General features: G+C 37.5%; 1 protein-coding gene across 7 annotated transcripts in view; it reads left to right on the top strand.

Annotated features, from left to right (window-relative positions):
• Window positions 1–13,500, top strand: part of LOC150097746 (MAP/microtubule affinity-regulating kinase 3-like) — a 297,798-nt gene that overhangs the window by 174,686 nt on the left and 109,612 nt on the right. For all 7 annotated transcript variants that reach the window (XM_090407471.1, XM_090407465.1, XM_090407466.1 and 4 more), the window contains exon 16: window positions 6,039–6,234. In XM_090407471.1, the coding sequence (XP_090263597.1) occupies window positions 6,039–6,234 (196 nt within the window). The remainder of the gene's footprint in view (window positions 1–6,038; window positions 6,235–13,500) is intronic.

Here is a 13,500-nt window from a genome sequence, read left to right as displayed (position 1 = left end):
GGATATTACGTCCCATACTGTTTCATAGCCAAATAAGAAACTCAAAGAGTTTCATGCCGAATATAGAAAGTATATAAAGTTCGGCGAGTCCAAGCGTAAGCAAATACCTGGATAGTGCAACACCAGAGCAACTCATAGTAAGGGTGGAGCAAGCTCCGATCACTGTTCTTGGTATTTACCCATAATGTGTAACCTAGCTCCTAGGAGCTGTATTACTGTTTTACATTATGAGAGAAGGTCACTACCCAGACCGGTTTCAACCTTTATTGAGGTCTCGTCAGTGAGTAGAATGGGAGTTCATGTCTTTCATCACTGGCCTGTGGAGTATAAAGATGTGCTGAGGGTCAGCAGGTAGTGAGAGGGGAAGAAAAAAAGGTAGAATAGGATAGTAGTAGTATAATAAAGAGGCCTCAGTTGACCTGTTTGGCTAATTAACCTATTAAAAGGTTGTGGCCAAACAGGTCTGCCGACATCATCTCCTTATATCCGTTCTCACCTGTCAAACACCCTTTAAGATGTTTGACAGAGAAAAAAGCAAAAACAAAATGAAAAAGAGAAAAAAACAAATAAATTCTGGAAAAATTCAAAAGGGAGAACTGTTAGAACTCTTTGGAAGAATTAAACAAGTGGACTACAAAAATTGGGGGTTACATCTGTAAAACATATCGAACTTTGCAAGCAAAAAAAAGACAAAGTTGAAGGTAAATAGATTCTGGAGTGGATCTGCGGGAAAAATTGGTATAACTTTCTGAAAAAAGAAATAACAATTGGACTGTAAAGTTGGGGAAGAGCCTGTCCCGAGTGATGCAGCCCACCAGGGACTGCACCGCTTCAATGTAAGCCTTCGCAGCTCGGGTTTTATCAGGCCGACCCCCTCCTGTGTGAACTAGATATAAAATGATTAGAATGAAAAGGCAAATCCTTGTAGTCTTGTTAGTTATTGCCCCAAAGTCTTCTACTAAATTTCTTAAGGATCCATGCACTGTCCTCCAGGATATCATCTTTGTTCAATCCGTTCAAGGTGCAACATAGCTGAGTTTTTCTTTCCTCGTTTAGTTTCTTCAGATGATCCTTTAATTCGTCTGGCATGACTGTGTTGATGTCGTCAATGTAGAAGTCTAACCAGTCGAAACTTATTTTATCGTGCCGAAGGGTAAACGCTGGCTGTGTTTCTGTGTGGTGCATTATTATGAACAGGTTTTCTGCAGCTTCTGTGGGTCTCCTATATTTTCTTAATATTATACCTCCATTTATATGCCTGTCTTTATGCGGGTCGGATTCTTCTTCAGGTTCATCCGATGTGGTTATGTTATCTGTTTTTGGTTTCTTTTTATCTTCTTCCTCTGGGCTGATGGGATGCTTTTCTGTGGCATTAGTAGCCTCCATTTCCTATGCGTCTTCCTTTTTTTTAGATTCCTGGTTATTATGCTTCTTATTTTTTCTTGTTTTTCTGTTCCAAAGATTCTGTAGTGGCCACTAGAGATCTCCTTCCTCTTCTGTGTCTTCTTTGATGTTTTCTGCATTAGAATCTTCTCTTATTTTGTGGTCATTCTTTTTCTTTACCTCTGCTGAGGTTTCTATGGCGGCGGCTGGGTTTTCTATTGTTGTTGTGACAGTTCCAGCATTTAGTACGGGGAACTCCTCTTCATTTGCCGATTCTGATTTCTCCTGTTCTGGTTCTCCTATTTCCCTAGATTTGGCAGGTATGACAGTGCCTCCTATTCTTTTGGCATGCGTCCTGTTGGCACAAGCGTTTATCTTGTGTGTTAGTTCCCCACATTTCAGGCAAGGTGCCTGGCACTCATCTAGGGTATGTCCTGCTGCCATGCAGTTCCTGCATTTGTTCTTGGGGCAGTCTTTACCTAGATGCTCCAGAGAATCGCACTTATAACACTGTTTCTTAACTCCAGGGTAGTTAACTACTACCCTGACAGAGCCTAGAAAGACAAAATTGGGGACTTCGGCCTTCATTTCCATACGGAAAGTTACCTTGCCAGTCTTCCAGTCAGGGAGGTCTGTATTGTTGGCGATTTTGATGTCGCGTACGACTCCCCATTTCGAAAACACTTTGTTGATTATTTTGGCCCCCCCCTCCCTCCTGAAGATATTCTACAGGGAACCTCTCTATCCTTATTGTCTTGAGAACACTCCCTACAAAGGGAAAAAAATTTTTCCCTTGACATTCTAGTCCTTTGGTTAACTTGTTCCTGGTTTCCACATTCTTTACTACTACCTGGAACCTGCCTGCCCCATAAGGGATAAAGCCAACTATATTTTCTGCCCCTACTGCATTGCTAAGAGCTTTCGTCAAAGTTCTCTTTGGTATGTTGGCATCCACTTCGATTCCAAGGGTCTTGACTCGCGGTGAAAATGAAGTCATGACTTAGAGAAAAAAACTACGTCCCAGAAAGAAAGGACTTTCAGAACCAGGGCAGCGTTCCCTGTTTGCCGAAATCTCCTGCTAGACTAGCTAGAGGCGGAAAACTGCAAACAGGCACAAGGCAAAATTAGACAAAAATAGCTTGCAAACGATCTTACCACTAGGATTAGGGACTGGATTCTGGAGCTCTCTCTCTCTCTCAGGGGTCGCTGGAAAACAGGAACTTCTGGCAAACTCTATCATGAACAGGTAGACCTAGATAATACCAAGTTTGTAGCAAACAGAACTTACATACCCTACTATAAAAATTGCCAAGAAGGTGTCCTAATAAATTACTAATTATATGAAGAGCCAAAGGCTTCAATTCGGCGGCGTGAAATTATTTAAGTTAAGGGATATTACATCTCATATTGTTTCATAGCCGAATAAGATTATGGGTAAATATCAAGAACAGTGATTGGATCTTGCTCCACCCTTACTATGAGTTGCCACAGTGTTGCACTACCAAGTGGACTATGAGTTGCCCTGGTGTTGCACTATCCAGGTATTTGCTTACGCTTTGACTCGTCGAACTTTATATAGTTTCTGTATTCGGCATGAACCTCTTTGGGTTTCTTATTCGGCTATGAAACAATATGGGATGTAATATCCCTTAACTTAAATAATTTCATGTCGCCGAATTGAAGCCTTTGGATCCTCATATAATTAGTAAAATATTATTTTCTCTTGGTAGTGTTTATACCATGAAGCACTATTATGAATAACCAGCAACACCTAAGCCTTTCTAATGTATGAGAGAGGAGGTTGCTGGACTTAATGAGAATGGGTAAGGGTAGGAAGCTTGATATGGGGATAAATCAGCTTGATATTAATCCTTTAATTCTTGGTAGGTAGACATGAAATAATATGAAATTTCATATTTTAATAATGGCAATTCTGAAACGAACCTTGACGTGTAGAGATAAGGAAGTCATTTTGCCTCTTTTTGAGGCCTTGATTGCAGATTTGGTCTCCTGGTTACTGTGGTGATTCTGATATGGTGTAGAAGGTATTGCTACTAAACTCATCACTCCAGGTTAGGAAACTCAGTGGTGGTTCCACTCAGTGACAGGCAAAAATCTGCCAGTGATCAGAACCTCTCTACTCTTCAGGAAGCAGGCAGACCCAAAGACAAATGATATATTAAAATATCATCAGTGGAAGCTAGACCCAGAGGATACCAAGGTTGAAGTAATGCAGAAGTTGTATTTTCCATATACAAGTAGTGAAAAGTGTATCATCTTATTATTAAATTACTCTGGATCAGAAATATTGAAGTTGTGATGTGAAGTTATTAGTGTTTATATACATTTTGAAAAATTATGGAGACAACTGCCGTATTATAGAGTAAAATAAGTAAAACAGCACTTGGATGCCGAATAGTAGGGACAAAGAAATCATCATTACTCTCTATTATGAGACTATACTCATGTATCTTGACTACTTTGATCAAAAAAGATCACTGACAAATTACCAACTGAAAAATGGGTAGTCAGTTTATCTAACCGTCTACTAACAACAGACGAATTAAATGTTCTAGCAAGAGGTCATAAATTTGCGATTTCACCAAAATGTTTCCCATATTAGACTTCATACATAATATAGAGAGAAACATCGGCCAGCTCTCCAGTACTGAAGCCAACAGACTTTGTTTTGAGGTAGCTAAAGTAATTTACAATGCCAAACCTTTGGAATTAAATATCCCACCTTCAGAATTGAAAGCTATTACATCCTTAAAATGTAATAAAAACATAACCACTGTGGTTCTTGATACCAGTTCATATTATCGAAAAATGAATTTGCTTCTTCAAGATCGTAATACGTATGCCAAACTGGATTTTGATCCTACAAAATGTCAACTCAGAAAATTAAATAAGCTACTTGATGAAACCTGCTCCTTAAATGAAGAGACAATTAAAAAACTTAAGACATACCATGCCAGACCTCCTAGAATTTATGGCTTACCTAAGCTACACAAAACTAATGTTCCACTCAGACCCGTCATAGACTGTATTAGCAGTCCAACTTACAAATTATCAAGATTCTTATCTAACCTTCTCCGTCCTCACATAGGCCACTTAATCTCTTCAATCAAAAATTCTACAGAGTTTCACGCAAAAATAAAAGACATCCAACTGTCAAAAACTGACTTGTTAATCAGCTTCGACATTGTCTCCCTCTTCACGAACATTCCTCATAAAGAAACAGTAGAATTACTAACTCAAAAAAATTTCCGTCTGATATAGTTGAATTATTCAAATTTATTATTACATCAGGTTACTTCACCTGGAAAGGTCAAATTTATAAGCAAGAAGAAGGAACAGCAATGGGATCTCCTTTATCACCAAACCTAGCAAATTTGTTTCTAGAACACCTTGAAGAAAAAATATTCACTTTTGAACCCAAACCAAAAATTTAGTTAAGATATGTTGACAACGTATTTGCAATCTGGGATCATTCCGAACAGGAATTACAACTGTTTCTAGATAAAATTAACCTTCTTCACCCTCTTATCAATTTTACGTTAGAAAAAGAATCTCCACAGGGTATCTCCTTTCTGGATTTACACATTCAAAGAAAAGAAGACGGTTCCATCACCACGTCTGTCTTTCGCAAGCCTACATTTTCAGGTCGCTACATTCATAATTCTTCCGCTCATCATCCACCCCAGAAATCTGGCATTATTAAATCACTAGTTTCCAGAGCACACAAATTCTGCTCCTCTGAAGATCTCTAAACCAAGAACTAGAAGTAATCAAAAATACAGCCATCTTAAATGGATATAATCCTAAAACAACTCAAAAAATCATCAGTCACTTTCCCACACATCAAACCAGACAAGAAGTCCATAGGATTCCCATACCTTACGTCAAAGGCATCTCCGAACGTCTTTCTAAAATTATCAAGAAATACAATTTTGCCACTATTTACAAACCTATCAACCAAATTTACAACTTGTTACCTTCTCCTAAGGACAAATTCTCACCTCTGATGTTGGCTGGCTTTTATGAGATTCCATGCTCCTGCAAATTGTCTTACTTTGGACAGACGAGTAGGTCTGTTCAGAAATGCATCTCAGAACATCAAGACCACATTCGTCTTTTTAAACCACAGAAATCTGGTCTCTCTCAACACGGAATTGAAAATCCAAGCCATAGGATCCATTGGGATAAGTCTAAACTTTTACATAGATCTTTATATAAACATGAACGTTTATATAAAGAAAGTGCTGAAGCCCTACTACACAGGCCAAATTTAAACCGTAATGGCATTCTTACTATTCTTAAAGTATGGGAGATTGTCATACTAAATTGTGTAAAATAATAATTATTATTATTTTTATTTTATTATTTTTATTTATTTTTTACTTCTGTAACATGTTACGCACGCTTATTGATATTCTATTATAATCATGCACCCTAACTGTATGTTATTCCTATTATTTTTAAACTACTGCACTGATGATGTCCTAAGATACTTTGGATGAAATATTTACAATTAAATAATTTTTACTGTGGTTAATACGTGTTTCTTGTAGTGATGAACTCACCACAGGTTTCGTTATATAAGAAAGTTATTATTGGACTCTGTTATAAAATAGATTTTTTTTTGCTTCCAGGTTCTATACCAGCATCAACTGGTAACAGTCCTTCCAAAGTAGTGAGTTCTACTAGAAAACCAGTTAATACTTCCTCTAACTCATCAGGTTCCACTAAATACAGTTATAGTGGTATACCCCGTAGAAATACTTATAATTATTCAGAAAACAAAGCTTTATCTACAGAGAAAACTTGTATTACAGATAATTCTAACAGGTAAGAATAACTTGTATTCTATTTCTGAACTGTACATAGGGCTGTTAGTATTTCATTTTTTTTTTTTTTTTAAATTATTTGCTGAAATAATTTTTCAGTGTCTGGTGCAGAATTTTTTTTTCTCTTCCCAGAAGGCAACGTCATATATATATATTACACATTATATATATATTAATGTGAATCCCATCCACAATAATTATGAATCTATTGTACATTCTGTGCTGTGGCTGGGTTAAGTTAAAAAATTTCAGGTGCTCTGTTCTAGAGATCAGATGTAGTATTTTTCAAGCTATCAATGAAGAGGATAATAGTTTCACACTAGGAAAATCAACTACCTAATGACTCACAAATTATCATGCATTTATAAGCTTGAAACTTTATTATGAGTCTAGGCCTCTGTCAGAGTGTACTCTGTGATGGCTAGGTCCTATTTGCTATCAGAACTGCAACAGGAGCATTTTGAACTTCACCAGTTTCTAGTCTGTACTCCAACATCAGCAGCTATCTGTTATATACTACAAAAATAAAATTCCTGCTAGACCATCCCATGTTGGCTAACTAATTTTTTGTTCATGGTGGGAGAATCTGTTCAACACCTATCAGACTGCCATACAACCCTTTGGTTTTCAAATAAAAACTCACAAGCCCTAGATATTGGTGGAGGCAACATAGCTTAGACACTGCTAATCATACTCCCATTGTCAGCATACATACATACTACCATGTTGCTTTTCCTTTAGCAGGCTATCCAACCCCCCCCCCCCTTGTCTACTAGCAGCTCTTTGAAGCTCATAAAATCGAATACTCTGATTTTGTACCTGTTTAGAAATGGTTCAAAATATTGGTATCTTCTGTTGTCTTCCCAGGCAGCAAAAGATTATTGAATCCAACATGTCCTTTCTCAGTTATGGAAGCCACACTTGATTGTACACTTCTGTTGTATTCCAACAAGCCACATTGTGATTAAGGGGAACAAGGCTGCAGCTAGGTGAGGGTTACTGTTACAGATGCAGAAGAAGTTGTTGAGTTAACGAGTGCCCATTTTGTTAAAAGCTATCAACCTGGTGAACGCAACATTGAGCTCACTGTTACCTCTTCACTAGATGAAGAAATGCAGGTGTATGAGGCCGAGGTTTTAGAGCTGTTGCACAAATTGAATAAGAATTCAGCAATAGGGACTGATGGAATATCAGCACGTATGCTAAAAGAGCGTTCAGCTGAACTGGCCATTCCTTTGACCAGGCTGTTTAATACGAGTCTCAGAACAGGGAAGATTCCACAGGAATGGCACAAGGGTGGTGCAAAGACCGATGTATCCAACTATCGACCAATTAGTATCTCAGGAGTGATGGTGAAGATTTTGGAAAAATTGGTTAGGGCTTGCATTCAGAAATGGGTTGACAGTGAATCTCTACTTTGCAATGAACAACATGGGTATACTAAGGGAAGGTCATGTCTTAGCAACTTGCTCACATTCTATAACAATGTTACCATTGAACTAGACAAGGGGAATGGATACACGATGATAGTTTTGAATTTTACTAAGGCTTTTGACAGAAAACAGCATGATAGACTGTTGCATAAATTGGAGAAAATGTGTTTAGGTTATACAATATTAGCATGGATAGGAGGATGGCTGACTGACAGATATCAAAAAGTGGTATATGGGGGATCCGAGTCTGCAAGGTTTAAGGTAACAAGTGGTGTACCACAAGGATCAGTGCTTGGTCCACTGTTATTCAATCTGTACATTAACATTGGGAAGAATTTGACAAGCGACATGCATCTATTTGCTGATAACGCCAAGATAGGTAAGGTAATCAGGAATGCTGCTGATATGCAGTACTTGCAGAATGATTTGATAGGCTGGAATTGTGGGCATGGGAAAATGGGTGTCAGTTCAATGCGAGTAAATATAAAGTCATTCACTTCAGCATGATTAGATATCCGATGTCGTATTATATTGGCGGGATTAGGCTAGAAGAAACTGATGAGGCTAGTGATCTTTGTCTGTTAATAGATAGGAAGTTTAGGGACCATGTGGCAAAGATTGCAATTACAACTCAAAAATAATTGCAATGCTGAAACAAACGTTCACATGTAAAGCTAAGGATGTTATTTTGTCTCTTTACAAGGCCTTGATAAGACCTCACTTGGACTACTGTGTGCAGGTCTGGTCTCCTGATTTCCGTTGTGATTCTGATATATTGGAGAGAGTACAAAGGAGAGTGCTAAAAATGATATCAGGATTGTGGAATACTGATGATGAAGACAGATTGAGACTGTAGACACTAGCAAACAGGAGAAAGAGGGGCACATTTCTGAAAGCATCATACAAGATTTCAGTTGATGGAATTTTTCAATTTATGGAGGATGGGGAAAGAACAAGAGGGTGTCCTTGGAAGCTAGGAATGAAGGCCGCCAAGAAGGGAGTGAGGGCTAGATTTTTCTCTCAGAGGTTGGTTCGTGATTGGAGTGGATTGCCATTGGATGTTGTGAGTGCAAGCAGTGTGAATGAATTCAAGAATAAGTATGATAGCTGGTGTGTGTAGTATGTGGCCTCCCTCGATGAATCTGCAATTCCCTGGAGGTCTCTCTTAATAATAATAATATTCATCTTCTACTGATATCCAAAAGTCAGTTAGTTCCATTCTGATTTTGTCTTCAGCGTATTGTCACAAGACAGCTCAATAAGATTTTCTTATACAGAAGTAAATTCAGACGGAGCTTTGGCCTTGAATCGCTCTTGAATCTGTGCAAACTTGTCTATATTATATTCTTGAAAGTATATAATATAGTTGATAAGCTGTGATAGGTACTCTTCAAAAATAGTTTCATGTTGCAAGAGAAATTAACTTTATTGGAGGTCACAAACTACTGCAACAAGGGGAAACAATCTTTGTCACCATCTTCATTCTTATTTCTTCTCCATAGTTGTAATTTTTTTCTGACAGCTGAAATCTTCTTGACCAGTTTCAAAATGTGCATGTTGCCTCCCTGCAGGGAGAGATTTAATGCATTTAACTTTTCAAAGATATCACACAGGTATGCTACTTTTACCAAAAAATCTGTTTCCACAAAGTTTTTAGCATACTTGTGTTTTTTTTTGTTTTTTTTTTCCGTTCTTCAAGAAAAGCGTACATTTCCTGCCATAATTCAAATGCACGGGACAATACATTACCATGAGAGAACCATCACAAGGACAGTAGCACAACAAACATATATATTCGGCTCCCGTATCCTCGCACAATTTTTTGAAAATCTTGCTTTCACTGGCCGAGTTTTTATAAAGTTTACCACATTCACCACGCATTCTAAGACCAAATTCAGTGGAGGACTCAGATACTTTGATGTGATTGCTTCTCTGTGAATGATGCAATGGGACTACATTGAATCTGGAGCTTTTCTTTGAATAAGTGCCTGAAATCCTCCATAATGGTCAGACGTCAAACAACCACCATCAGTACAGACATCAATGCACTGTGTCTGCTTCAAATTATTTGCAACCACAAATGTGTCCAGAATCTTAAACAAGTCTTGAGCCTTTGTGCTTGTAGGGATTCTTTTACAAAAGAGAAGGTCTTCCACAATGTCATTACCATCTACAAACCATACACAGCAGATCAAATGTGCATTCTTATTACTGTCCGTGGCTTCATTCAGATGCAACCCAAATTCCTTCCCTTTTATTTTTTTCAATTAATTGATCATTGAGATCCTCCGCCATGTGCTGGATTCTCTGACTGATAATATTGTTAGACAAGGGCACCTTTAAAAGCAGTTTCCCTGCACACTCAAGGAAACTGCTTTCCCAGCATCTGATAGAATTGGTTTTTCTGTGATGGCATGGAGCTTTTTACACTTTGCAACCTTATGATGCAAAGTGTAAAAAGTATGATGCTAGCAAAGCATTGCTTGGTATTGTCACCTGCTAAGGAAAGTATTTTTTTGTTTTAATTCTTTAACTTTCTGGTAAAATAGTCACTAATTTTACCAACTGTGTTTCGATGATTGGTTTCTAAATGCTGTGTTAGCTAACTTGGAAGTATGCACTCTGGTGACAAAACTTATGCACAGTACATGCTGCGGTCTCTATTCATCGTTGACATTTGTTGATGTAATAAAGCCAAAATACAAATAACTGTCATATTTATGACATTTTCACTTCTTCACAACCCTGTCCCTAGTTTGTAGTATGTTCTTTTTATTTTCACTCCTACAACACTTATTAATGTTCAATAAAAACTTGTCCAGTTTTAGGAAGATAAGAACAACAACTTTTAAAAGCTTATGTGATCACAACACCATTCAGTTGGTTCGATCTTCAATAAATCAAGACTGCAGAGACATTTATATACAAACACCAAGTACCGAGAAAGTTCGATAAATAACTAGAACAATCAAGTAACTATATTCACATTGATACACTGAGTGACATGTCTGTTCACACAGTGAGCTTAGAAACAGTTGCCTTCTGCATTGCAGTGACTAGAATAATCCAGAGTTTAATAGATTCTATTAAAATTCTGACAGTGAGTGCTGTCTAGTATTACTATGATACTTCACTGTATTACTAAAAGCAAAACAGTTAGTGGGTTTGTACAGTGTCCATTAGATGTCCTTCTTATCATCGCATGAACACATTGATAGTTTGATTCTAAAACCACGTGGGCTGTGTCATTTCAGTGAAAATATTGTAATATTTTGCAGTGTTTTGAACCACTGTGTTAGGTTGTAATTTACTTGCATTAGGTCGTTGCTCATTGGAAAAGGTTCATCACGTTCAGCTAGGCTGTAGTGTTAGAGAAAAGGAGCAAGTTGTATTTGTGACCATTAAGGTCAGTTACCTATTTACTCGAATATAACTTACAAAATTAAAAAATTTTTAATTTTGTAAAAGAATATTTTGCAACCTTCCTGATATTTATTTTCTGTGTTCTTGCCAAAGTCCTCCCATGACTTTTGTTTAGCTAGTTTTACACACTGTTTAGCTTTCTTACATTTGTCTCTGTATTCTCTAAGAGCACAAGCTGACTTATTTGCCAGGAACTTTTGATATGCTTTCTTCCTTTCCTTCACTTCCTCTTTAACTTCCTGTGTCCACCATGGAGTTCTGATTTTTCTATCCTTGCAGACAATCTCACCACATATCTCTCTGGCTGAATCAATTAATGTTTTCTTCAGGCTTACCACTGAATTTCCAAGGTTTGGTTCCTGTTCTCAAACTCTTTCATTTTTTCTTGAATAATGTTTGTATATTTTAGTCTACAGTTCACATATGAGAGCTTCTCAACTTTTATTCTCTCTAAAACTTTCTTACATGTTATTCTTTTCAATATGAAATTCAATTTTATCCTGCTCAAGACTAAATGGTGATCACTTCCAATTTCAAATCCTCTGTACACTCTGGCGTCCTGCACCAGGGAGAAAACATCGCCATCAACAATAACATAGTCAATGAGACTTTTTTTATTCCTTGCCTCTTCTCTCCATGTAAATTTGTGCACATTTTTATGTTGGAACATGGTGTTAGTAATAACCAGTCCATGTCCTGAGCAGAAATCAAACAGGTATTTGTCATTATTATTAGCTTTGCTCTTTTCTCCAAATATTTCCAAAATTATTTTATATATCTGACAATCATTTCCTACTCTGCTATTTAGATCCCCAACAAGGACCAACTTTTCCTTTTTCATTGTGTCAGTTGCTTTCTCTAAAACCTCAAAAAAATTCCTCCACTTCTACCTTAGTAGAACCTTCTGTGGGACCATAGGCATGAATAAGTCTCATTGTTCAGTCCACATTATTATTAGGAGCCTCCATAGCTCAGTCGGTATAGATGAAGACCTGGGTTTGAATCCCTTCCATGACCGACACGAGGAACCTTTATTTGGTCTCTTTCGACTAAAGGTGAGTTAATCAGTCTTATATGGAGATGAATGGGGAACTGGACCCCACCACAGGGTCCAGTTCCCCATTCTGATATTTGTCCACATCGCTATTTAATACTGCCTGCTATTCAAGAAGATTAGCCTTGTATTTAGTGCTGAATACTATAGCTACTTCTTTTCCCTGAATTGGTTATTGCCTGAATATAACATTTTGTGTTTATTGCTTATTAAGATCTCACCAGTGTTTGTCTGTTTTGTTTCAGTCATCCCTATTATGTCGATCTGGTATTTATCTAATTCCTCAACCAGCTCCATTTCTTTGCCTTCTAGGCTTCTTATGTTGGTAGTACACATCTTGAACTCTGGTGATGTTGACTTGTAAAACCCAGTAGCTGAGTTTTTGGTGTTCACCATTTTTCCCTGCAAAAGCAACGGAGGGCCTCGTTAAAATGGGCAATGCCCCAGCCACCATGAAATTCTTTCATGTGTACCATCATTTTATTTGTGGTTTAAGCCAATAATAATACAATTTGGCTGGCTTAATCCCAAATTCCCAGCCCATCCTCGTTCATTCAGTATTAGGTAGATACTTAACAAAGTGCACCACGAGAAGGTGAAGACTGGACATTTGGTCAGAAGTCCTGGTCAGTTCTCCACATTCCTTTTAGAGGCTATGTGGAGGTCTCCTTTCAGTTATACAGCTTTGACCCTTAAGCACTCCAGAGGTCTCTCTTAATAATAATAATAATTTGATGATAGCCAAATAAACATGATGAGAGCAACAACAGTGACTGAAGCCTAAATTGTAGCTATATCAACCATAATCTACCTTCAATGTCCAAATTATGCACTTCATGATTTGTTTTACCACAAGGGTGGCAACTGTGCTTTTGTAAGCCCGACATTGCCTGTCTGAGATTGCCTAATTTAGAATCTTCTACTTTAGATCTGATTACTGAAGGATTCCTTTTCCCCCTTAGTCAGCAACATTTATTTGCTATATTACCCCTCTCCAAAAACCACTGACCTTTTCAACTTTCTATCCAATTCAACCATCTGCAATCCAGCTTTCCAAATAATAAAGTCATCTTCTTACTGTATTTACTCAAATATGACTCACTCTAGCGTATACCTTGCACACCCCTGATTTTACTTTACGAAAAAAAAAAAAAAAAAAAAAAAGAAAGAAAAAGTTTTGCATATAGTTCAGGCAAGGAAAAAAGTTTAAAACTTTAGGAAATAGATAGTGAATGTTGTTATGGCAGTTCCAGATATTTTGGAATTTGGTTGAAGAGAATCAGCATTTCAACTCAACAACTGTTGGCTTGCCTTTGTTGTTGAGTCATGCAATCTTTTGTTAATACTACACCAATCA

Source organism: Typopeltis vanoorti, chromosome 17 (assembly GCF_054136105.1).
Source record: "Typopeltis vanoorti isolate ZY-2024b chromosome 17, IOZ_Tvanoo_1.0, whole genome shotgun sequence".
In the NCBI taxonomy this organism is placed as follows: Eukaryota; Metazoa; Arthropoda; class Arachnida; order Uropygi; family Thelyphonidae; genus Typopeltis; species Typopeltis vanoorti.
Note: the sequence above shows the minus strand (reverse complement) of the source record. Positions and strands in the feature narration are given on the sequence as shown.